General features: G+C 54.5%; 10 protein-coding genes across 10 annotated transcripts; 5 read left to right on the top strand and 5 right to left on the bottom strand.

Annotated features, from left to right (window-relative positions):
* Positions 1–414: 414 nt before the first annotated feature.
* CAOG_00589 (DnaJ protein) lies at positions 415–3118 on the bottom strand. Its single transcript, XM_004365403.2, has 8 exons — positions 2648–3118; positions 2363–2451; positions 1973–2269; positions 1681–1830; positions 1330–1569; positions 1091–1219; positions 886–995; positions 415–783 (listed from the first exon to the last, which is right to left on the bottom strand). Exons 1-8 carry the CDS (start codon positions 3084–3086, stop codon positions 552–554), a joined length of 1686 nt encoding a protein of 561 aa, XP_004365460.2. The 5' UTR covers positions 3087–3118; the 3' UTR covers positions 415–551.
* On the top strand, positions 3094–4580 carry CAOG_00588 (hypothetical protein). Its single transcript, XM_004365402.2, has 2 exons — positions 3094–3244; positions 3617–4580. Exons 1-2 carry the CDS (start codon positions 3168–3170, stop codon positions 4506–4508), a joined length of 969 nt encoding a protein of 322 aa, XP_004365459.1. The 5' UTR covers positions 3094–3167; the 3' UTR covers positions 4509–4580.
* CAOG_00587 (protein transporter SEC13) lies at positions 4547–6517 on the bottom strand. The gene is made up of 6 exons (XM_004365401.2): positions 6461–6517; positions 6254–6298; positions 5952–6067; positions 5655–5806; positions 5420–5533; positions 4547–5282 (listed from the first exon to the last, which is right to left on the bottom strand). The coding sequence occupies exons 1-6, from the start codon at positions 6461–6463 to the stop codon at positions 4744–4746; spliced, it is 969 nt and encodes a 322-aa protein (XP_004365458.2). The 5' UTR covers positions 6464–6517; the 3' UTR covers positions 4547–4743.
* Positions 6518–6527: 10 nt separating this feature from the next.
* On the bottom strand, positions 6528–8537 carry CAOG_00586 (solute carrier family 10). Its single transcript, XM_004365400.2, has 5 exons — positions 8292–8537; positions 7991–8073; positions 7735–7838; positions 7494–7644; positions 6528–7336 (listed from the first exon to the last, which is right to left on the bottom strand). The coding sequence occupies exons 1-5, from the start codon at positions 8392–8394 to the stop codon at positions 6569–6571; spliced, it is 1209 nt and encodes a 402-aa protein (XP_004365457.1). The 5' UTR covers positions 8395–8537; the 3' UTR covers positions 6528–6568.
* Positions 8538–8772: 235 nt separating this feature from the next.
* On the top strand, positions 8773–11083 carry CAOG_00585 (hypothetical protein). Its single transcript, XM_004365399.2, has 5 exons — positions 8773–9712; positions 9889–10017; positions 10124–10229; positions 10315–10526; positions 10668–11083. Exons 1-5 carry the CDS (start codon positions 8777–8779, stop codon positions 10950–10952), a joined length of 1668 nt encoding a protein of 555 aa, XP_004365456.1. The 5' UTR covers positions 8773–8776; the 3' UTR covers positions 10953–11083.
* On the bottom strand, positions 11026–13615 carry CAOG_00584 (hypothetical protein). The gene is made up of 3 exons (XM_004365398.2): positions 13589–13615; positions 11908–13410; positions 11026–11724 (listed from the first exon to the last, which is right to left on the bottom strand). Exons 2-3 carry the CDS (start codon positions 13392–13394, stop codon positions 11154–11156), a joined length of 2058 nt encoding a protein of 685 aa, XP_004365455.1. The 5' UTR covers positions 13395–13410; positions 13589–13615; the 3' UTR covers positions 11026–11153.
* Positions 13616–13681: 66 nt separating this feature from the next.
* CAOG_00583 (hypothetical protein) lies at positions 13682–17363 on the top strand. The gene is made up of 6 exons (XM_004365397.2): positions 13682–14761; positions 14974–16435; positions 16538–16615; positions 16729–16846; positions 16929–17041; positions 17220–17363. Exons 1-6 carry the CDS (start codon positions 13752–13754, stop codon positions 17244–17246), a joined length of 2808 nt encoding a protein of 935 aa, XP_004365454.2. The 5' UTR covers positions 13682–13751; the 3' UTR covers positions 17247–17363.
* On the bottom strand, positions 17303–18954 carry CAOG_00582 (hypothetical protein). Its single transcript, XM_004365396.2, has 5 exons — positions 18716–18954; positions 18367–18572; positions 18035–18132; positions 17722–17915; positions 17303–17622 (listed from the first exon to the last, which is right to left on the bottom strand). Exons 1-5 carry the CDS (start codon positions 18930–18932, stop codon positions 17387–17389), a joined length of 951 nt encoding a protein of 316 aa, XP_004365453.2. The 5' UTR covers positions 18933–18954; the 3' UTR covers positions 17303–17386.
* Positions 18955–19214: 260 nt separating this feature from the next.
* CAOG_00581 (hypothetical protein) lies at positions 19215–20637 on the top strand. The gene has a single exon (XM_004365395.2). The coding sequence runs from the start codon at positions 19479–19481 to the stop codon at positions 20064–20066; it is 588 nt and encodes a 195-aa protein (XP_004365452.1). The 5' UTR covers positions 19215–19478; the 3' UTR covers positions 20067–20637.
* A 350-nt stretch (positions 20638–20987) lies between these two features.
* CAOG_00580 (hypothetical protein) lies at positions 20988–22742 on the top strand. The gene is made up of 2 exons (XM_004365394.2): positions 20988–21331; positions 22263–22742. The coding sequence occupies exons 1-2, from the start codon at positions 21110–21112 to the stop codon at positions 22575–22577; spliced, it is 537 nt and encodes a 178-aa protein (XP_004365451.1). The 5' UTR covers positions 20988–21109; the 3' UTR covers positions 22578–22742.
* The last annotated feature ends 93 nt before the right edge of the window (positions 22743–22835 follow it).

Genomic DNA, 22835 nt, shown 5'->3' with positions numbered 1-22835 from the left:
GTGCGGAAGCAGGCGGCCTCGCCATTGCTTCAAAGTTTGCTCGGTAATATGTTATCACGACAAAAACATATCCGCCACGAAGAATTTCGCAGCGTGCTCCTTCTAGTTGCACCTGGGATCCAGACACGTCGGCAAGACGACGCTATGACAATTCTAAAACCAATGGCTTGTCGCTTCAATCGCACGCTGTTGACCAAAGATTGCCACATTTTTTTTTATTATTTCCTCTGCATGTTTCTCATTTCACTGCATTTTCCGAATTTCGCTATTAACCTGGCATGATGCCTCCTCGACACTCTCGATTATTCAGTTATCATTCATTTAGTGCATGCCCTCGAATCGCTGCGAAAGTTTTGCGCTGGATGCAATCCCTGAGGTTGCGCTGAGAATCCAAGCCTTGACGCTGGAGAAGACTTGCCCTTGCTTCGTTGAAGCGACTGATTTATTCAAAGAACACAGCACAAACCGTTCAATAATTATCTACCCGGTGCGATGTGGCACCAAAGAGCAAACCCGGCCCAAACCTCGCCGTTTCTTGACGCAACAATGTTCTACCCCGAGCCCGTTGCCTTTTTGTCACTCTCGTCTTTGGCGTCCTTGTCGGTGAAGAAGGTTTCTTTAAACTTGTCAAGAATGGTCTTGCCACTGTTGTCGGACGCAGAGCTGGCGTTGGAGGACGACGTTGACGATGCGGACGCGTCTTCGACGCCGTTGACGGTGCCAGTGTACTTTTCGTCCTTGGCAAACTGAATGAGCGCAGCCTTTTGCAGCTCTGTCAAGTTTCTGTTGTCGAAATTGAAAAAAAAAGAAGATCGGGTGAGCTTTGCTCATCATTGTCGAGGGCGAACAGCAGCACAACAAGACAACCGCGCATGAATCACAAACCGTGGCAATTTCAAGCGAACAGAAACGAGGTGATCGCCCTGTCCGTCTTCTGTCTTGACACCGAGACGACGCATGCGCAACATGGTACCATCTGCAATTTTCGGTGGGATCTGGTGCAGCAAGATTTTGAGAAATTCGTGAAATGAGGACAACAAACAAACTACCAGCCCCCCCTGCCTCCCGCGACCCGTCCATGCTCGCTTACCGTAAGCGTAAACTTGGAGCGGAGGCCTTGAATGGGCACGGTTCCTCCAAGCAGAGCCTGACTCAATCCGATTTCAACCTGAGAGATAATGTGCGGTCCTTGACGCTCCAAGGAAGGATGCGATCCCACCTGTTCAGTGAAGAGGAGCAATAAAAACAACAAAGTTAAACGAAAATTCGATTAAACCAGCTGAAAAACTGCAATTCCCTGCAAAGCAAAACGGTTGGCGTCGTAGTTACCTGAAGCACAACCCAGAGATCACCCGTTGCGCCGCCTTTCGTGCCAGCCTCGCCAGCTCCTGGGACACGAATAGACTGGTTGTGGTCAGAACCTGGTGGAATTTTGATATCGAGCTTCCGGTGCGACTCGACCGATCCTTGACCGTGGCAAGACTTGCAAGGATCCTGCACCACCTGGCCCGCGCCGCTGCATTTCCGGCACGTGGTTTGCATGGCAAACATGCCAGTTGAGACAGTTTCCTACAAGCATGTCGGGGGTTGGAATTAGGGGCGAGGAGAGAGAGAGAAAGAAAAAGAGAGTGAGCGCCCCACGAACTAACTCTCCAAGAATTGACGAGCAATGCAACTCACCATGCCGGTACCACGACAGCTCGGGCAGCGAGTTGTCTTGCCCGTGCTCGAGCCAGTACCATTGCAAGGAGTACAGGCAGTGACGGTCGGAAAGTCGATCGTCTTTGTCGTGCCATCAATCGCATCCATGAAGGACACTTCCAACCCAATCTGCAATCAAGTTCCATCAGCAGGTGCAGTGAGAATTTCGGCACATTGTCCCAAAATGCGAGAGAGAAGGAGGGGGGCGGGGAGAACCTCTTCGCTTCTTCGCAAACATCAGCCAATCAATTGCATCAAGACAGATACGTACGCGAACATCGCTGCCTCGGCGCTTTCCGCCGCGAGTGCCGGCACCGAACGCACCGCCGCCGCCACCTTGCTCAAATTGACGGAAAATATCTTGGAAGTGGTGGAAGATGTCGCTGTTCGGATCAAAGCCGCCGCTACCGCCTCCTCCAAACTGGTTATCACCGGTCGTGCCGTATGTGTCGTAGCGCTGGCGCTTGGTTTCATCCGAGAGGGTCTCGTACGCCTCGCTAATCTCGGAGAACTTTTTTGCTGCGTCCTTGTCCGTCTTATTGGTGTCGGGGTGGTACTTTTTGGCCAGCTGACAAACCAAGAACAAAAATGTGAGTTTTTTTTTTCCAGCTGAGCTTCATCGAAACGCCACCATAACAAATTGACGACATTGTTGAGGTACCTGATAATATGCCTTCTTGATTTCCGACACTGTAGCTGTCTTGGATACTCCGAGGGTGGCGTACAAGTCTTTGCTGGCAGCAAGCGGAGCTGGTAGAAGATTCGAGAATGGAACATGACCAAAAAAAAAAAAAAAAAAAAAAAAAGTGAACGCAAAATGTTTCCGTTGTTCATCCACAACCATCACGCTCTCCAAGCTCGCTTCGGTGTCAACGCGAAACGCAACACCCCAAAAGGCATGATGGCACACGGCTCAAAAATGCGCTCGATCGAAAAATGCGCTCACCTGCACTTGTGTGGAAGCCGCGGGAAGACGCGAACGGCGAGCAAGTCTTGGCAGTGGAGCCCGCGCGTTCAAGCACCGAGCCAAAGACTGCCGCCCGGCCGCTCGTCGTGTCTGCGCCTCGAGCAGCACGCGTGGAATGCATACGTGCCGCGCCTGCATGCGGAGGACTGGCAGAGGGCGACGATGGCTGCGCTGCGATCGCCATGTGCGGCACACGCGCAGCGCTGCTCGACGCGGCTCGTCGTGCTTGATGTTGATGAGCTGTCAGACTCGCCGTCGATGGGGATGGGTGCACTGCAGTCATAGCAGCAGTGGCAGTCGTGGTAGTGGTTGTAGTGGTGACGGTGGTTGAGCAGGCGGCCACGGCAGCTGAATGCGCTGCGACCACTGCTCCCGTCGCCGTTTCTGCCAGCGAACTGCTTGGCGCGCGAAGCATCATCCTCAAAGACAAGAAAAAAGAAAGAGTGCCAAATACTCTGATTTCCAATTCAGTTCATTTCTTGTTTTCAATCCATAATCCATGGTTGCAGCAACACGATCGGGAGACGCGGATCCAGCTGGCAAAGCGAAAGCGCTGGGCACACCACGCAGCGCGAGGTACCAACAATGAAACGGCTGTCCCACTCCACTCTAAGATCTGGGTTGTTGATGATGATTGTTATTGTTGTTGTTGTTATTGTTGATGCTGCGTTGGGGGATGCTGCGACGATGCTCTGTACAGCAGCTGCTCTTGCGCATGGGAGATGATGAAGCGATAGATTGTCCGACCTGTTGGTGCATCATTGAGACAGACGCACCTGTCGAACGAGAGTCACAAGCAAGAGAAGCAACCAACCGCACCAACAAACGCACTTTACTGATCGTGGTGATTGGGAGGAGGCGGGGTGGGCTGGGGGGAAGGGGAACGCAGCCGCTGAAGCCAAAAAAACTCATCTTTGTTGTACCGCAATCATCATCATCATGGCACAGTGCAATCAAGAACTGGACGACCTTCTTCAACGAGCGCGCGCCGCTGCCAGTCTACGTGCTCTTGGCGCTGGGGCCCTGCTTGTCGGGGTTTGCGCTGGCGGACAGCAGCCTCCCGCTGCCCGTCACGAGCGGCCAATTCTCGTACTGGCAAACCCTGGCGATCGTCGTTGCTGGACAGCTGCTCTACCTCATCACGCTGCGTTGCATGGACGACGTCAAGGATTACGACAAGGACGTCAAGGTGCACCCAGACCGACCCTTGCCGCGCGGGCTGATTCTCTACGACGAGCTCGTGAATGCCATCCGCCTCGAAATTGCCCTCTTGTGCGTCTACGCGGTCGTGCTTTGGTTTGTCTTCTCGCCACTGGCAGGGGCGACGTTCGGGCTGCAAATTGTCTACTTGGTCCTCATGTACATTGAGTTTGGCATCGGTCACTGGCTCGACCCCCGCGTCTTTTTGTACGCCTTGACCCACCAAGCGTCCATCTACGTCGGTGCGCTGCACATTTCGGCCATCACCAACCCGGATTTGATCTGGGATCCGCGCACCTACTGGCTGGGGACGGTGGCGCTTTCCGGCGCCTTCACGTATGAGGTCTGCCGCAAGCTCGACCCGACCCTGGATCCCCTCAAGGGCACTTACCGTGTCGTTCTGGGCAAGTGGCCGACCTACGCGATCGTTTTGTTCACCGTTTCCCTCGGAGTGGTGTCGTCGCATGTGATGGGACTTTCCTACATGCTCTGGCCGATTCAGGCGCTGCTGCTTGTCGCCCTGACCCTGCATTTCGTTCTTCCTCAGCGCAAGAGCAAGCACAAGCTCGTCGAGATTATCTCCATCTTCTACGTGCTCCTGCACATCTGGTCGCAGTACATTCACCGTAAATGGTATTAGATTCCAGCTCTTTAGGAGTGTTTTTTGCTGTCTGTCTGTCTGTCTGTCTGTCTGTTTTTTGTTTGTTTTTTTCTTCAAAAGAAAACGCTTGATATACGCAGTGGCAACAACAACAAAATATACGAGAAACGCATCTGGCAACGATAACATTCGAGACCCCGGCCAGGGGAACAGCGAAAGGCGAGAAAAGGAACCAATACAAAGAATCAAAAGAGAAAAAAGCAAAAACCCAAACTTAATGAGCGTCGGCAGCCGAAGCATTCGAGGCCGCATCGTCCATCTCGCTGATGCAGGCCCAGTTGCCATCCAAATCCTCCTTCCAGAGAGACGCCTTGCCATCGCCTCCGCTGACAGCAAGAATATCGCCAGTGACAGACCAGCTCACCCGCCAGACAACATCGGGAAAAACGGGCAGCTCCTTTGACTTCCATTCACCTTCGCGACTCTCCGTGCAGATGACCACGCGCTTGTCCTGTCCGCAGCTTGCAACCACGTTGACGGGCAGACCGATGTTGGGGGCCCAGCAGACATCGCGAACCCAGTCTGTGTGCGCTTGCGGCAGGTTGCCCTCCAGGATCCACTTGCCGTCGCGCAATTGCCAAATCTTCACGTTCGAGTCGCAGCCACCAGTCACCAGACGGCGCTTGGCAGGAGCAGCCGCAGCAGCAGCGCCGTTGCTATCGCTACCGGCAAACGCGTTGAAGGCGGGTGCCCAGCTGACGGCGTTGCAGCCAATGTCATGTGCATGGAACTTTTCCGGCTCCCATCCGCTCTCTGTCAGCCAGCAGATCAACGTCAAAACCGCGCAGCGAAGAGAATGAGAAAAGTGCACAGCAAAAGCACGCAAACACGAGTTTGGAGGCTCTTTTTTTTCTTTTTCTCGCGGACTGCAAAAAGCAAGCAAGCCTCACCGTTGTTGGTCAAAATTGAGACAAAGCCATCCGAAGAAGCACATGCAAGAACAAGACCGACATCGTCACCAAGCAGCGACGCGTATTCTGGTGGAGCCCAGCAAATCGAATTGACTGTGGAAGGAGACATTGAAATTGCAAAGCGAGAGAGCGAAAAAAAAAAAGTTGGTTGAGCGACCGGACGCGAAACTCGGCAACTCAAATGTCGAAGAGCGCGCATTCGTTTCGTGCTTACCGGATGATGTGTGTCCAGCGTATTCGTATGCCTTGACCCATTGGCCGGCAGACTCGCGCCAAATGATGACTTTGCGATCGTACGAGCACGACGCGAGAATGTTGCCGTACTTTGGGTGGGCCCACGCCACTTGCCAGACTGGCCCTTCGTGCCTACCCATGTCAGCGTCAGACCAAAACAGCCCAAGAAGAGCCACGAGTGCCACAACGTCAGCACACAGCCAGCGGTGAACATTGCCCACACACAAAAGGATGAATTGCGAACGTGGCGGCGAAACAAGCGACAATGACGACGCACCCTTTGAGCTCGGTCACGAATGTGTGCTTGTCTCCAACGACATCAAAGATGCGGATGGTGCGATCGGACGAGGCGGTGGCGAGTCGCTTGCCAAAGAAGTCGAGCTGCGCGTCGTGCTGTGATGAGAGGAGCGCGTTCCACTTTCAAATCAGTCCATCTGCCAAACGGTGACAACGCAGCAAACATCTATACGAGACACAACGCAACGTCTTCCACATGAAAGCAGCAGACGCGACAACGACGACGACGACGACGACGAGCTGCAAAGCGCCAAATGCTGAGATCTCAACGGCTGAACTTACAATCATGTCTTCATGCCGAGTGTCGACACTCGCGATCGTTTCCAGCTGTGGAGAAGCAACGATACAAAAAAGACCAAGAGAAAGCAAGGCGGGACAGGCCAGAGAAGGGAAGCGAGAGGAAGGGAGAGGAAAAAAGACGGCGTCAGATTGGAGTGCGCATTGTATGGCATTGCATTGCATTGCATTGCATCGGATCAGTAACGCTACCATGACTGTGTGACAAAATGGACTTGAGGGATGAGTAAAAAAGACTGAGATTTAAAGCAGGCACCACTGAAAAACACTTAATTTATTGATTATGAACTGGATTTTCTATCATGGAAGGCCAAGTCCGCGACGCTGGAGAAGCCACCGCCGGACCATCGGAACGACCAACCCGCCCAGGAGAATTTGGGTGGGGTGATAGACGAGGAGTGGAAAGGAGACCAAGTGGAACTGGGGATGCGCGCCAAACAACACCTTGAGCAGCGGAATGCCCAGCGTGAGCGACTTGTGCGTTGAACAGAAGAGCAAGCAGACAATGTCGCCGCGAGAGAAGACCTGGATGCTTTCGAGCCACTCGGAGGCAAAGCTGTCATTGGGGTTGTTCACGCCGTCCACTTGAGGAGTGAGGCGGCCGCGCAACGCAGGGCTGCTCGGACCAGCGGTGGGCCCGAAAGTGGAGCCGGGAGAAGCGCGTGAAATGCCGATTGCCACAAGCAGCGGGACAATGCGCGCATAGTACCAAGCGACGACCCGTGGAACCACCATGCGCGAGAGGACAAAGACGAGCCCCAGCAGGCCGAGTTGCCCGAGAACCACCATCACAATGACAGTGCCAATGTCCCCGTATGCGACAATGAACTGTCTTGAAAAGGTGTCGCAGAAGGTGGCGAAAATAATCAGCAGCAGCATTGCCGAGCTAATGTCACCGAACGGGATGCCGAGCGGTTCGATCGCCTTCCAAACAAAGCGCCGTGCGAACTGTCCGACAATGATTGGAACGATCACAGAGATGGACAGGCTGATGACCGCGGACATGAACGGGACGGCGGACGACACGTGTACCAGGGCGTACAGCAGCATTGGCGTGATAAAGATGCCCTAGGAGCGAGTGTTGTTAAAAAAAAAAAGGGAAACAAACAATCGAAAAAAAAAAACAAAACAAAAAAAAAAAAAAACACGACTTGAGCGTGGATTCACCTTACGCGCGCAACTGCGCGAACGAGAGTGACAACAAATCCTCCGTCCAATCGCTTACCATCAAACTGCCCAACGCACTGTTGAAGATGGAAGCAGCTTCGTTGCCGCCGATGGCTTTCACTAAAATGACGGCGGAAGAGACAGGCGGTGGCATGCAGCTCACGACGAGCAGGCCACGCAGTAGCCATGGGTCGATGCTCGTAAAGAGACTGCATGAATCAATCGCTCGCGAGTGAGCAACAAACGAGCCGTGGCTTGGAGGACGGACAAACATCGTTTGCAGGCTCGGCGACGCTTACAACAAAAAGTGCACAATCACCATCACAATCGACGGCACTAGGATGAACGTAAAGCCTTGAACAAACATGTGGATTCTAAACTGCATGATGGCCTGACTAAACTCCTGAGATTGGCAAACCAGACGACAAGCAAGAGAATGAGAACACACAAGGTTGGTTCAGCAACCTGAATTTTTTGTTTTTGCCCTTTTGGAGTGCCAAGCAGACCAGCCAACAACCCCCCCCCTCTGACCATCTTGCAAACAGTAACTCATACCTCACTGCGGAGTGACAGTCCGGAGATGAAAAAGATCACCATGACAGCGAGGTACTTGACCGTGTACTCGGGATGCAGCACACCTGTACAACCGCAACGTCAAGCCCACTCACGAGAATCAGTAATCTCCATCCTTGCACTGAAACGCGTAGTGATCAACAACCATCGTCAACAGCGAGGTCGATGTTGGAGGTGAACGACCCCGAACGATGTCCGATGTCCGATTTTCCGAAGCAGCAAGATCGCGTTTTCTGGGCGAGTTATCTGTCTGTGTGTCTGTGTGTCTGTGTGTCTGTGTTACCTCCGGTCTGACCCAGCCAGGGCACAACGCGCGCCAACGAAATGACAACAACCAGCCCGACCAGGAACCAGTTGCGTCGGAGGCCGTCCACCCAACTCGACATGCTTGAACGGCGGGAAGTGAGACAGTCAGGCTCGTTGGAGTTCAAGTCAACAAGGTGTTGATGAGTGTGTGTGTGTGTGTGGAAGGTGGGGAGTGGGGAGACTGCTGTGCTGGCACTCAAACCAAAAACAAGAAAAAACCCAAAAAAACCTGACTGAGTTTCGTCGTCTTGTCCCAATCAGGTTCAAGGTGGATGCGAGCGCGAAGGACGTGCGTCGTGCGACTCTCTGTCAGATCGAGCATTTGGATTCTTGCAATAAAAACGTTGAACAGTTGCATTTGGACAACTCAGTTTCACTTTTTATTTTTTCGTCCTTTTTCCATTGGATTTTTGCTGCGACTTTTTTTTTTTTTTTTTTTTTTTTTTTTTCCTTTCCACCAGAATGGAAGCGCTCGCTGGAGTGGCTGCTGCACTACTCCAGCGCTCGCCGCCGCCACCACCACCACCGCCGTCGCAGACAAACACACAACAACACCAGACAAACACACTGCCAAGTCCACACCCGCGGCGGACAGCCGGAAACGAGCAGCAAGAGGCACAAAGTAGCAGCGTCGATGCTGGTGCTCCTCACATCCAAACTCACCAGGCGTCGCACCCGAGCAGCACCCTCCTGCTGCCGCCGCCAACCGCTTGTGCCAACACTGGTGGCTCTGGCTCAGGAGTAGGAGGAGCAGCAGGCGCAACAACACCCCCGTCGGATGCTGTCCCGCCTGCATGCTCGACAAGTGATTCGTCGGAATGGGCACCAACCTCGAGCACTCCAGCGGCGACGACGCGGACCTGCTTTGCAAGTCCATTGCAGCCGGCTTGCTCTGCCGACACGAGTCCGAGTCTGCCCATTGGGAGCGAGGCGGCGGCGATGGCGCGTGTGCGCAGTCAGAGTGCGGCGAGCGCTGGCTCGTACAGCGACTCGCTCGATTCCTACAACGAAGACGACGACCAGTGCGACGACCAGTCCTTGAATCTGCAGTCGCTGGTCTTGGACGCCACGTTCAATGCAGCCTTGCTCGACCAGGACGAGGTCGACGAGGTGCGAAACAGCACCACCTTTGCCGTCGCGACGCGAAGAACTGGCAGCAACCTGACCACTCGCCAGCTGTCTGTGGTGCTGCTCCAGGTCCAACCAGACGGCACAACGGACCCATCAAGCATTCTTCACGACGACCGCAACGGCGATGCCACGTCCGCCATCACTCCCGCCGTCCCCGGATCTGCCGAAGTCGACGACGACGAGATTGCCGATCCGCGCATCAAAGGAGCGCTCGAAGCCTTGAACTTTGCGACCGAGGAAATCAACCGCCTTGAGCGAGAGTTGGAGGTAATGGTGGATGTGTGTGTGTGTGTGTGTGTGTGTGTGTGTGTGTGTGTGTGTGTGTGTGTGTGTGTGTGTGTGTGTGTGTGTGTGTGTGTGTGTGTGTGTGTGTGCGTGCGTTTGCGGAAACCGAGGCAATCGAGCACGTCAAATCTCTTACCTGGGCCATGTCGTTCTTCTAGGCATCCAAACGAACGCTGCGTGTCTTGGACCGTGATGGCGCCAAACAATTACTTGCTCTTGCTCAGAAACTGGGCAAAGCAGTCGACCGCAGCAGGGCGTACTACAATCTAAAGCACGAAGCGAGCGAGGTACAGTTTCAACACCAACAATTTCTGACAGGTTGCGTACCTTTTTGAGCACACACTGACGCTGACGCTGCTGTATTGTTTTTTTTTCGTTCCTCTTGTTTGCCAGGCTCATCGGCTTGCGATTGAAGCAGCAAAAACCTTTGAAAAGGCATGTAGTGCCCACGACGCTGCCAAGGAGCGGCTCGCCAAAGCAGAGCGCCATGTTCTAACTGGTGCGCGCGACTCTCCGGTGCTAGAGCTTTTGAATTTCTTGAGTTGTCTGACGGCTGGTTGCTGGTGTTGAATCCCCACTCGCAGACAACAAGAAAATCGATCCTGTCTGGCATGACATGATGGCAACTGCTGCCACACAAGTAATCGAGTCGGAGAACGCCAAGCGAGATGCTTCCACCACACACCAGGCCCTTCTCAGTGCAGCGGCCCATGTGAGCACCAAGCTCGAAGCTGCCGCCCGCGACATTAAGCCTCGGATAGCCAAGGCCAAACCGTACTACGATTTGCAGAATGAGGTACAGCACAGCCTGCCTGCTCGTTTGGCTCTTGTCTCACGCTTGCGCCAAGTTCGTTCGTGTGTGATCGTGTGTGCTGACTTTGATACTTTTGGTCTCTTTTGTGTGTGTGTGTGTGTGTGCTTGCGTATTTGTTCGCAGCTCCGAGAACAGCGCACAAAGCTGGTCGACAAGCAAACGTTTCTCGCGGAAGAGATTGCGCTCGCAAAGCGGCACGTCCAGTACTCGCTTTCAAACTTAAACGACATTAGTATGGAAATTCACGAGCAACGCCGCGCTCGAAAGGCAGAGGCGTCTGGCTCGGTCAACAGTCACCCCGGAGATGTGTCAACGGCTGAGCTCGAGTCCACGACTGTCGAGGAATTAACGGCCACTGCAGTTGTCACCACATCGGCTTCAGTCTTAAGCATGACCGTGGCCACTTGAAAACAACGCACCGTGTTATTCTTTCCCACCCCACCCCCCATCACTCATTTCAATCCATGCGTTTGAAGAGTTCGTTGGTTTCATGTTAACAACTATTCCATTAGGCAATACAAAAAAGTTATTCAGTGCCACTTCACAAATCCACAACGACATACACAAAAATGTACAACCTACAACGAGACGCCGGTCGTGCAGGTCAAACTAGTGCTGCAGATTGGAGCACAGAGCGCAACCCACCGCATACTCCTGGCCGTTTGGAATATGGTTTGGTCCGAGCAGGCAGTGCGGCGCGCCACGACACGGCTTGACTGGCGCACCAAACCCAGCACGGTGGCAGGGTTCGCAAAAGTGCGTCGTGCCCGCGCAAAAGAAGGTAGAGAGGCGCTCGCAGCAAAATTTGCACTTAAACCCAATGTACTCGGCGCCGTGAGTTGGGCAGTTGCTCAATCCTGCCGTGCTGCAGCCGGCGCAGACGAGCTCTTCGGGGTTGAAAGGAGCGTCTGCGTTCTCGCCGCACTCAACGCGACCGCCATAATACCAAGACGGACACTTGAAGCACTTGTAATACGAGTAGGACGCCAATGCTCTCTTCACCTTTTCTTCCTCGCTTAAGCCAGCCCGATCTGGAATGTCGTTGTCGTGGTCCATTCGAACCAGCGCCTTTTGTTTGATCAGCTCGTAGAGCTCCATGTGCGGCTTCAACTGAGCCTCCAGCGCCGGGTGAGAGATCAACTTGGGGCACTGAGGGCACTTCAAATACGTGAAAACAATGCTACGGAAAGAAAGAGGGGGGTCCAGCGCGCACAAACAGCAATCAAAAAGATGGCAAAAAGCTGGCAGTCAGTTCAACAGATGCAAGCCACCACAATCTGGGACTGTGCTCCCCGCCTCGCAATCAGACCCCCCCCCAAAAAAAAACCCACAAAAGACAAAAAAAAAGACACTCAGCACTCACCGTTTGCCAGAATGACCAGCGGAAATCTGTTGGACAAGACACGCGTGGTGGAAGACGTGGCCACATGCATTCCGGATGCATGGGGCCTGGGCGAGAGGCTCGGCATAGCAGAGTGAGCAGTCGTCTTGGCCGTTTTGGTTGACGCCGGAGGCGACGTGCGCGCCGCAGCCGGGCTCAAGGCAGGGCATGCACTGCGCCTCATTCAAAACGCCGTAACAAGCGTGACCACACGGGAGCGATTTGGTGCAGGCACGGGTCTTTTTCTCGGAACACTCGGGCGTGTCGCAACACGGAATGCCCGAGACGTACCCAGCAACAGCCCGGCCGCAGTAACGACACTTGACGGCAGCATCATGCTGTTTCAGACCTTCGCAGGTGAAACCGGTGTGGTAGGGAGACTGATGGCACGAGGAGCAAAACTCAGTGTTGCACGCAATGCACCGGAAGCGGTGTTGCCTCCAGTGGCCTGCCACCACTTCGGGCGACTCGGTCCACTTTGGCACGAACGCCGGATTCTGCTGGTCTGCCTCCCCTTCGTGCCTCGCTCCGGGGATGCATTCAAAAATTTGGCCACATGCGGCGTTTGGACACCTGGCATAGCCTTGCTGCACGCTTTCAAGGAACTTTTCATTCTGAGCCTTGTTGCGCATGTTGTCTGCAGCGCGGCGACGGTCCTCCTCGGCCACCCGCCGTGCAGCGTCGGCGCTGGCCTGTTCCTGTTGCTTCCGCCAGCAGGCCTCGGCTTCTTCTTGCTCCTGGAGTTGCCGCACAAATTCGAGCGACTTTGCCTCGGCCAGGCGATGCTCCCTTGCGGCGCGGGCTCGGTCTTCTTGCTCTTCTTGCTCTTGGAGTCGCTGCGCGAGGGCCCAAGAGTCTTCCTCTTCTCGCCGGTACTGCGCGTCGAGTTGTCGTGCAAGCGCGAGCGACTGCTCGTCGTCGTGCTGGCGCTGGACGTGATGGTTGCAACAACTCTGCAGAAAATCGCCATCGACGAGCTCGTACGACGAGTCGTCGTCGAGAGATGCATAGATTGGCGCGCTGGGAACAGCCTGAGCCTGAGCCTGAGCGGTGCCAAATGCCGCGCCACCCATGCGGCGATCAGTGAGACCCGGCCCGTCGTCGTCGTCGTCATCCATGTCATCGTTCTGGTAGAGCTTCATGGGGACGCAGGTCGTTGCGGCAGGGGCTGAGGCATGAGTGCGCAGCGGCGGCGGCGGCGGCATTGGCGCTGGCGCGCGGGGTGCTGCTGAGAGCAGGCTGTGTGGCGGCCACGGCGACACATTGTTCCGCCGCGCATGGCGGTCCACGTCCTGCAGCAGCTCTTGCAACACGCAGCGCAGGTCGGCCAGCTGGTTGGCAGGTGTGGTGGTGCGCAGCATGCTCGCGACCGCATCCCGAATGAAAGCCAGTTTGCTCGTTTGGCTGTGCGGCGCGGAGCCCGACGCCGACGCCGCTGAAGACGAGGAGACGCCCGGCGACGATTGCATTGCGAGAAGAGTGACACTGCCAGAGTCACACATGCACAACACAGATACACAGACCAGACAGACACACACACGCGCGCGCGAGATGAGATTGAAGAGAGAGCGAACAGCGAAGATGACGAAAGCGAAACAAAAAAAAAAAAAAAAAAAAGCTCAGGAATGAAACAAAAACAGCAAAAAGCAAGTGAAAAGCTTACAAAACAAAAATCAAGGACGAGAAAACAAAAGCAAAGACTGGACTGCAAAAACCGTACCAATTAAATCATGTTTGTTGGAGTACAGTCTGTTTGACTGTTTTCGCAAGGGAAAGAGAAATTAAAAAACAAAAAAATCCGCCAAAATTTGGCGCCAAAAAAATCAATGCAACAACGCGGCCGACGAAGACAAGAGGACCAAGCAGCGTCGACGCCACCGCTCGATGATGGCGATGGCAGTGACGACGCGAATGACTTTGTCAAGCCACCCCCGCGGCCAACCGTGAAACGGCGAGCAGGCAGTGCCGCCCCGCCGACATCGAAACGCGCCCGTCGCCACGAGGAGGACGAGCAGGAGGATGGGGGCTCGGCAGACCACACCGTGCTTGCATACCAGCCAGCAGCAGAACAAACCAGCTCCCAGCGGGGAGACGCGACTGGGACAGCGGAAGCCTCAGCAGCGCAGCCAGCGCAAGTCGTCATTGGATTGTTCAGAGTCAAGTCCGAGCCGGTGGCTGAGCGCGAGGACGAGCTGCCGGCGTCGCCCAGAGCTCATGTAGGCACTGCCGAGACATCTGTCCCTTCTCCAGCGCAGGCGCAGGACGACGGCGAAATGCAGGCGCGGGCGGTGGAAAGCGCTACCGTCGACCAAGCAACGAGCTCGTGGATGCAACTCTGCGCTCAAGACGCCAGCGCCCAAGGCCTTGGTCTCGCTGGGGATGAGCTCGATGCTACTCGAAGCCAAATCAAGCCCATGCCGAGCTCCAGTGCCACAGCCGGCGGCAACGGTGATGCACAACCGGAGCAGGAATCTGCCACCACAATTGCGACCACGACCACCGATGCAAGCACTCATCTCGAGATTGCCGAGGCCATTCGTGCAGAACAGGCCGGACAGCCTCCTGCCAGCGAGGCCGAGTCGTACTCGTTCGCGACCGACCACCTCCTGCTGCGAAACAATCAAGATTACTTGCTGCTCATCCGCACAATGGTGGCGCTCGAGGCCCAGCGCATTCGCGTGCTCCAAGACATTGATCATTTGAATGAGTTGCGTCAAAAAGCGGCCGTCGAGCCTCTTGGTTTGCTTCGTGCCCTGAAGCTCCGTTCCGATTCGTTCGAGCGCGTCGATTCACCTTTAGCCGGGCCAGTGACAGCCGAACAGCTGGCTTCAGACGCGTGAGTATCTATCTACATCTGGATGAATGTTGTTGGATGTGAGGCGCTGGCTTTCGAGAGAGGACATGTGCGTGCATGGGAGCGAGAAGAAACATTGCAGAAATCTGCCATTCATTGTTGTCATACCTCTTTTCTCCTCCTTCGCCTTCCCCCCCCCGCTGTGTCAAAACGCACTGCTCATACGCCTGCCTTTCTTTTCTATTGCTCTTCAGAGCCATCAATGCGGAGGCTCAAGACGGATGGCACTTTCCTGATCGCCAACAGGTGGTCGCGCTGCCCGACATCGACTGGTTGCGCTACGGGTTGCACGACGCTCCATATCAGACATCAAAGGGCCTGCTCACGAGCAAGCAGAGCTCAACGGCGCGCGGTAATGCTATGCAAAAGGCAAAAGCGCCCACCCTTGCAAAAGCGGCCGTCATGGCGCAGGTGGCTTCGAACAGACGCGAGCCCAAGTCGCAGGCATCCACGCCGCAGGCGGACGCTGACCTCCAGCGAGATGCTGACACTACACCGGCGCTGACGCCCGAGTCGTCGATTCATCAGACAGAGTCCGACCGCGACGGCGCACAAAGAAGTGAATTGGACGGAGCTGCGGCTCCAGTTACTACCACGTTATCAACTGCGGCTGACATCCCTCCCATCGCTCCTTCTCCTGCAGCAGCGAGTGCTGCCGTCATCACAGCGCCAGTCATTGCGGCGTCAAAGCTCATCTTTGACCCGCCGCCTGCTGTGACAAACGCAATCCTGGAGGCTGCAGCAGCTGCTGCTCGAGCTGCTGCAAAGCGCGGACTTGAGGAGACGGCCGAGATTGCTCGCAGGATGGCCGAGCAACGGGACGAGCAGTCTACGACCGACGCCGCCGAGCCGGATGGCGGCCAGATTTCAGAGGGCGACTGGGAGGACGATGGCGTGCTGGTGATGACCCGTTCGCGCAAGAGCCGGGATCCGCAGGAACGGGCTCGCATGCTCGCGGAGCAAGAGGCCGAAGCTGCTGCTGAAGCAGAGCGCCGACGTCAAGACGAACTGGCACGGGAGCGCGCTGCCGAAGAGGAAGCGAACAACGCCGCGCTCAATCCGACATTCAATCTGCCCTGGTCGATGGAGGAGCAGGCGCTCTTGGATAGCTTGCTCGTTCAGTATCCGCTGCGACCAGACGCGAGCTCGGGCGAACGCTATTCCGTGATCGAGTCCATCATGCAGACTCGAAGCCGGCAGCAGATTGCTTCGCGCTGCCAAAAGTACACGCTCAAGCTGGCTAGGCTCGGGCGAAAACTCCCCGGCACGGTGCCCCTGCCTTCGCCCGTCGCCGAAGGTCTGAGCGAGCGGGAAATCCTCGAGCGCGCCATTCAAGACGCCATCGAAGGCGGGCGGATTGTGTATGGTCAAGTTCCTGTGCCCTCTCGCCCGCGATCCAAAGAATCAAAGCGCGCGGCGTCGACCAAGTCCAGCGTGGCTGCAGCTGCATCGCTTCCTGCTGCCCAAGAGGAAGCACCAGAGCCTGTTCGTCCTCCGACCAAGGTGCGCAAATCGCGCAAGCAGACAACCATGTTTGCCGCGCCGCGAGTCATGATGAATGAGCAAGAGGATGCCCCTGGTCCCAACACTGCCCCTCCGGGCTCTGATGACGAAGACGGCTTGGATGAGGACGTCAAGAAGTCTGCCGAGTATCAGGTACGCGCGGCACTTGAGCAAAGCAGGAACGGTTTTGTTGGCTCGATTCGCCCGCGGGAAGTATGGATGCTCATTCGTGTTACATCATCATGTGGATTGCAGGAACTGCTTCGACTCAAACGCCTCAAGAAGGAGATTGCAGCACGCAAGACGGCAGCTGTTGTACACACTGGATTTGTGGTGAGAAACACAAACGTTCATCGTCCTCTCGCGGTTGTTCTGCTCTTTCCTGCGGGACTCACTTTTGCAAACCTCATATTTTGTCGCCCCCCCCTTGCCCCTTGTTTGTGTAGTGTGATGGCTGCGAGATGTCACCAATCCTTGGGACGCGTTGGAACTGTGCGGATTGCTCGACCGAAGAGAATCAAGTGGATTTGTGCGACGCGTGTCACAACGCCGGCTGGAGTAATGGTGCGTCGTCTTTGTGTGGTGTGTTTTCTCGCAGGTGGCTGTGGCCCTCACTCCCCTCCTCCGCGCTGGATTGTTCGAGCAGCCGTGCACGATGCAACCCACGTCCTGTTGCGCGTTGCAGTTCCCGAAACAGACTTTGTCAAGGATGCCGATTATGCACAGCTCATGGCCCACGGTTATAGCTATCTCGATGCTGTAAGCACTTGGGGGGGGGTGTCGACTGGCATGATGTGCTTGTATTTGCTGATCAAAGTGGGCTGCTCAAAGCGGTTGGTTGGTTGTGGCGCTCATTTGATGGTTTGCTCTGCTTTCTTCGATCCCCTCTCCCCGCCGCCGCCGCCGCCGCCGCCGCCGCCGCCTCCTTCAACGAAAGGCCCATGATGCCAACTACGACAATTAAATTATTGGATCAGACAATGTTTGAAACACGGCTGAGATGGTCCTGGCTTTGCTTCATCGTTTCTGATTCATGTTTATTTTTAACAACCTTAATGAGTAAATTATTACCCCCCCCCCAACAACCCCATGACAACAACCCCATTACAACAATCGTGCGTTCTCAGTTGCAAGTCGCATAAACAGGCCAGCAGCGGCCAAAGTCATGCGTGTATCGGCGTGGCGCATGCCGTGGCCCCATTCCACCTTGCCCCAGCGTTCAGTCTGGAACTCTTCCTCGAGATGGGCGCAAATGGTCGCCTGGTTTGCGTCAATGTAACCTCCGCCAAGCGCCGCGGCAATGACCATGGACTTTGCGGTTAGCGTTGCCGTCTCCAGACCTGAGTTTGGCGCAAAACAGGGTAGGGTGGTGGGCTGTTAGGCTTGCGCTCGAAAAAAAGCAAGCATGTACAAGGAGCAAATGGTGACGACACACTTACCTGTAAACGTCCATTCGTTCATGTTCTTGAGCACGTCGCGCATGCGATCCGTGGTAGCCTCGGGATGGACACCGCCAAACAAATCCTCGCTGACATTCAACTCAACACCAAAGCGCTTGGTAAACCAGTGCACCAGCGGATCCCAATGCGTCGACTGCATTTCCTGGAATGCAGCTGGGTCGGGCGTACGGCAGCTATGTTTGCGTGGAAAGCACCCAAAACCCAAAGCACTCAATTGGTCAGCGCCTCGAACGAATGAAACAAACTGACAGAGAAAAAGATGCAGGGGTCAAAAAAACAATCGCCAACATACCACACAGTGTCTGTCGCCAAAAAGCGTAGCAAGTCTTCCACGCGTTGATTGCGATCACGCTGACGGTGCGGATCGGTTGCAGTGTTCGACAGCGCCGTCTGGGTGTGTGCGCGATAGATTGATTGGCAAAGTCGTAGTGAGTTTTTTTGGGAAAAGCACAAGGTTGGGTCTTTTCTTTTCCCCCTTCCGGCGTCTTGCTGCTGGGCTGCTGAACGGGGTTTTGCTGTTCCAATAGAACAAACTACACCACGATGCGCATGTATCACACAACCAGCAAACATCCTTTTGAACGCGACCAGCTTCATGGACTTTGTGGTTTGGGGTTTGCTTACCAACGGCATCAGGTGAGGCTTGATGGTCGGGCGCTGCGAGTCCCACTCGCCTGCCACGCCGACCGCAAGGGCCTTGGTTGGCAAAACGAGCAGCGATCGAGCCGGAGTCCGCAGCTGCCGGTCATCGAGCTTGATGACAAATCCAGGCGCAGGAGCGGTTGCGGGAGCTGCGCTGACTGTGACACTGCGGTAGAAGCGCTTTCGCTCTGTCCTCGCGCGAACCCCGTCAAAGACAAGGAATAATGAGCAGAATGACAAAGGGGGAGGGGATTGTGTTGTTCATGGTTTGATGTGATTGTTGATGTGATTGCTGCTGCGAGTGGGGGAAAACGAGCCGCAAAGCACTCACCTGGAACAGCCCCGCCAGGCGAGGCACCGCCGCCTGCAGACACCGGATCGCGACTGGCATCCCCTGCTGCTGTTTGCGGAATGCTGTCGATGCTGGTGGTCGGCGTTGGTGGAGATGTGGGCGGCGGTGGCGGCGGCGCACTCGAGCTGCTCCACCGCATGGCCGTCCTCACCATTGTCTGGGTCCAAACACTGCCGCGAGCCCAAACCGAGAACATGATGGACAAGTGGGAATTTTAGGAGTGAAGAAGGCTGCGAATGACCAGATGGAAAAAAAAAAGTATTGTCGGGCAACAACAAGGGGTGTCGTGCTCGGAGCCGAATCGCTGAGAGTCGTTCTATTGTGTGTGTCTCTATCGATTGCGTCTCTGCGTTCCGCGCTTCGCGATTCCGCCTCCGGCGGTTTTTTCTACTACCTTTTTTGACTAGATATTTTAAAAAGGTAGAAAGTGTTATGGATTGATGTGTATCTGTATTTGGAGTGTGTTCACTCACGCACAATTGCCTTGCCTCAACCTACCTCTCTTCCGACCACCTCGCTTCCCACCTCCTCCGCTGTCAGCACTTGTTGCCGCGACTTCTGCTGCACAGCGCCACATTCGTTGCTTGGCTAGCTGTAACCACTCTTGGCGGGCTATTTCAACGACGCCTGCTTCAGCCGAAACGCATTTGGTTGTTGTGATTCTCGGCACCGACCCGCGCAACCAACCCGTTCTCTCAGACACGTCCTATCGTATCATCACTAGTCGGCTCCAGAAGCTCCCATGGCGTCATCTGTTTCCCCGTTTAGCTGCCCGCACCTGCACCGCACCGCATCGCCGCCGCCGGCCAGTTGCAAGCTTGGCGAGGCACAAACGACGTATTCCTTCACACCTTCCCTGAGCTCTGAAGGCGCCTTGTTGCCGTCCTCCCTGGAGACTGGACGCTGGCTGAATGTCCATTGGAGGTACTGCGACAAGTACGATTTTTTCTACATTTATTTTCAACGAGTATCCGCCACTGAGCTAGCTTCTGCGACGCATACTGTGAGTGAAGATGATGAGGACTTCCACTTTTTCCGCTTGAGCGGTTCAACGAATTTGAGTGTGCTTGGCATCGCGCATTGTTCGACCCGCCTGCCATTCCACACGAAATGGACGACTCGTGAGAGGATCAATGGCAAACCGCCGTTGGAACTGAAGCCCGTCTACGACCAAGAGGCTGATTGTGTTCGGCTCTGCTTCACGACCGACCGAATCCGCTCGTGCGTTCAAGAGGAGGTCGCTCCAAACCTTGTGGCCGACTACGATCAAAACAGAATCGTTCTTGCCGTGGAGGTGATTGGTGCGTGTGACAAGCTGCCCAAGCTGTAGCGCCTTTCATTTGGGGGGCTAACTCCAATCATTGCTTGGTCTAGCAAATGTTGGAGCAGATTGAAGGCGACGAGCCTCTTTGTGGCCGCCTTGGGGTCGGCTGGCAGTTCCTCATTCAAAAGCTGCTGTAGAGAGGGCCTCGACGAGAGCGACGTCCGCAACCGGCCACTTGCGTATCTCGTGGTCAGCCGGAAGGTTCAAAATGGAACTGAGGATGAGGTGTTGGTCGATGACGTCTCCAAGAGTACGGTCCATTATGTCAATGTGAAAGAAACGTGCGTTGAAGATCAGTCGAAAGCGGGCGAAAGCAAAAAGTTCATTGACAGACTGGATGCATCGGACCAGACTTGACGCTTCGGAACTTCACATACTGCCGCACCGTCCTCATATCTTAGAAATTATTGAGTCCTCGCACAAGAGTCTCAACTCCTGAAAAAAATTGGAAACTGCACTTCCCACCCTCTCATCTCTCGTCTTTTCTCTGCAACCCTCTCCTTGTCCTTGTCGCGTTCCAACTCCCCTTATTTCAAAAAGTGTTGTTTGTCGGAAAACCGCTGTTGCTCGTCGGAAACCAAACGTTGCCCGTCGGAGATCAAAATGTTGGCGCGGGAACAACAAGTGGAAAGCAACCCAGCAGAACCCTTGTCCAGCAAAATGCCTGGTGTGCGCGCTTGTGCCTCCTCATGCCGCCACAGAGCATCTGCGTACATTGCCCAAAGGGAGGGTCATCGTGGGAGGGCGCGATTTCATGACGTCCACAACAAAAAGCAAGGGAAAAAACAAAAAAATCACTAAAAATAATTTCAGGAACGTGGAAGCGTTTCTCCCCAGTTGCCGCGCCTCGCATTGGCTCCGTTTTGAATTCTCAGTCATCACCACAGCTCTTTGAACAACAAGCACCTCCTGGTCTTCCTGATCGACCGTATCCGTCGCTCTCAACCGCTGTGCCCCACACCTCACACGCTATCAGCCAAACCCGGTTTAGGACTCAGTCTCATTTTCTGAAGAAAAAAAAAAACACACGCGCACCCACCACCATCACCATGGATCCGATCTTCCAGGCTACCCGCACCCCCAACCTCAACGCGCTCATGTACATGGCGCCCGCATCGCAGCGCTACAAGACCCAGCTGTACCTGCAGGCCTGCTGCACCCTCAACCTGTGCATGTGCGCCGCCGTCGACGATCTCCTTCGCCGCACCTACGTTGCCGTCTACGAGAACAAGATTGAGTACAACTACCCCTGGTGCAACTGCTGGTGCTTGGTAAGCGGAAACCTGCGTCTCCGCACTGCCTCACAGCGCCCTTTCTCACACGAGGGGGAGAAACGAGCGCGGGATTCTGACTCCCAAGAAAGCAAAAAAGAAAAAAAAAGAAAAAAAAAGAAACGGCTCATTGCTGTTCTCTCTGCCGAACTCTCCTCTTCTGTTCACTTCTCGCGTTGCAATGCGCGTGTGCGTGTGCGTGTGAGCGTGGTGTGCTAGTTCCAGGCACTGCGCACTCGCCCACGCAAGAGCAGGACAGAGCAGAACGGAATCTCAAAACAGCAACAAAAAGAAACAAATGAAAAAAAAAAGGGAAAAAACCGCGCTTTTTTTTTTTTCAAATCTAATCTAAACAACAAAGGACACCCTGCTGTCACAGGCGGTGGATGGGTTTTGTTTTTGTGTGTTGCGTAGCTGATGCGTAATGCTCAAAGTACACCAACAGTGCTTCTTTTTGCTCTTTTCTTTGTTTTCTGCTTTCCTGTGAAAACTCCTTCTTTGAAAAAAAAAAAAAAAAAAAAAGCCAACACAATTATCAAAAAAAAAAAAAAATCAAAAAAATCAAAAAAATCCAACACAAACCCTTTTTAAGGCTTTTTATTCATTGAGTGCGAAAAAATGCAGCGTGACGAAAGCAAAACCACGAACTGAAATGAGATGAGATGAGAATGGCTGAAAAATCAGAGGAACAGCCAAGCAACGAAGCAAGAGAGGGGGAGGAGAAAGGGGGGGGGGGAAAGGCAAAGAACCAGAAGAAGAGGTAGAAGAAGAGGAAGAAAAAAGAGCACATTAGCATTGCCAGCTGCGCCTTTTTTTGCTTTTTTTTTTTTTTTCTCAACCCAGCATTTTGCAACATTCACAGTTGCATGCATTTTGTGTGCATTTTTTTTGTCGCTCACCACTTTTGTTCCTTTTGATGTGATCAAATCAGTGCGACCAAGTCGGCGTCGTCTACTTTGACCGCACCCTGACCGCCGCCGTCACCCCCGCCGGATGCTGCACCCCCGCGTTCACTCACTGCAGCTGCTGCCCGACCTGCTTTGACATTTGCGGCGAGGCCATCGTCCTCCACGGCGCCACTTGCTGCGACAAGAACCAGACCATCATTGGCGGCATTTGCTGCTGCCGCGCCTGGACCCTGCTCCCTGGTCTCGACAACGCCGGCAACCTTGCCGCCGCCATCCTCTCCAACCGCGCCATTGCTCTGGCCAAGCTCCAGGCTGGCGGCCAGGTTGTGATGGCTTAAACAGCAATCAGATCAGAACTTGAGACGACGACGCGCTTTTTTTTTTAATTTGTTGTTGTTCTTGTTGGTGTTTTGCTTGTTGAGTGCTGGTGCGCGCGCGCTGAGTGTTTCAGAATGATGCTGAGGTATACTTGTTACAAGCCAAGAACAAGGTGTTTTGTTTCTGTTTTTGTTTCGATTGTTGGCCTGAACATGACGAAAGGAAAGGACGGAAAGGAAGGAAGTGGATTTCGCTCCACTGTCGCACACAGCACGACC

Source organism: Capsaspora owczarzaki (assembly GCF_000151315.2).
Source record: "Capsaspora owczarzaki ATCC 30864 unplaced genomic scaffold supercont2.1, whole genome shotgun sequence".
In the NCBI taxonomy this organism is placed as follows: Eukaryota; class Filasterea; order Ministeriida; family Capsasporidae; genus Capsaspora; species Capsaspora owczarzaki.
The sequence above is the reverse complement of the archived record's forward strand: the minus strand, read 5'-3'. Positions and strand labels throughout refer to the sequence as shown.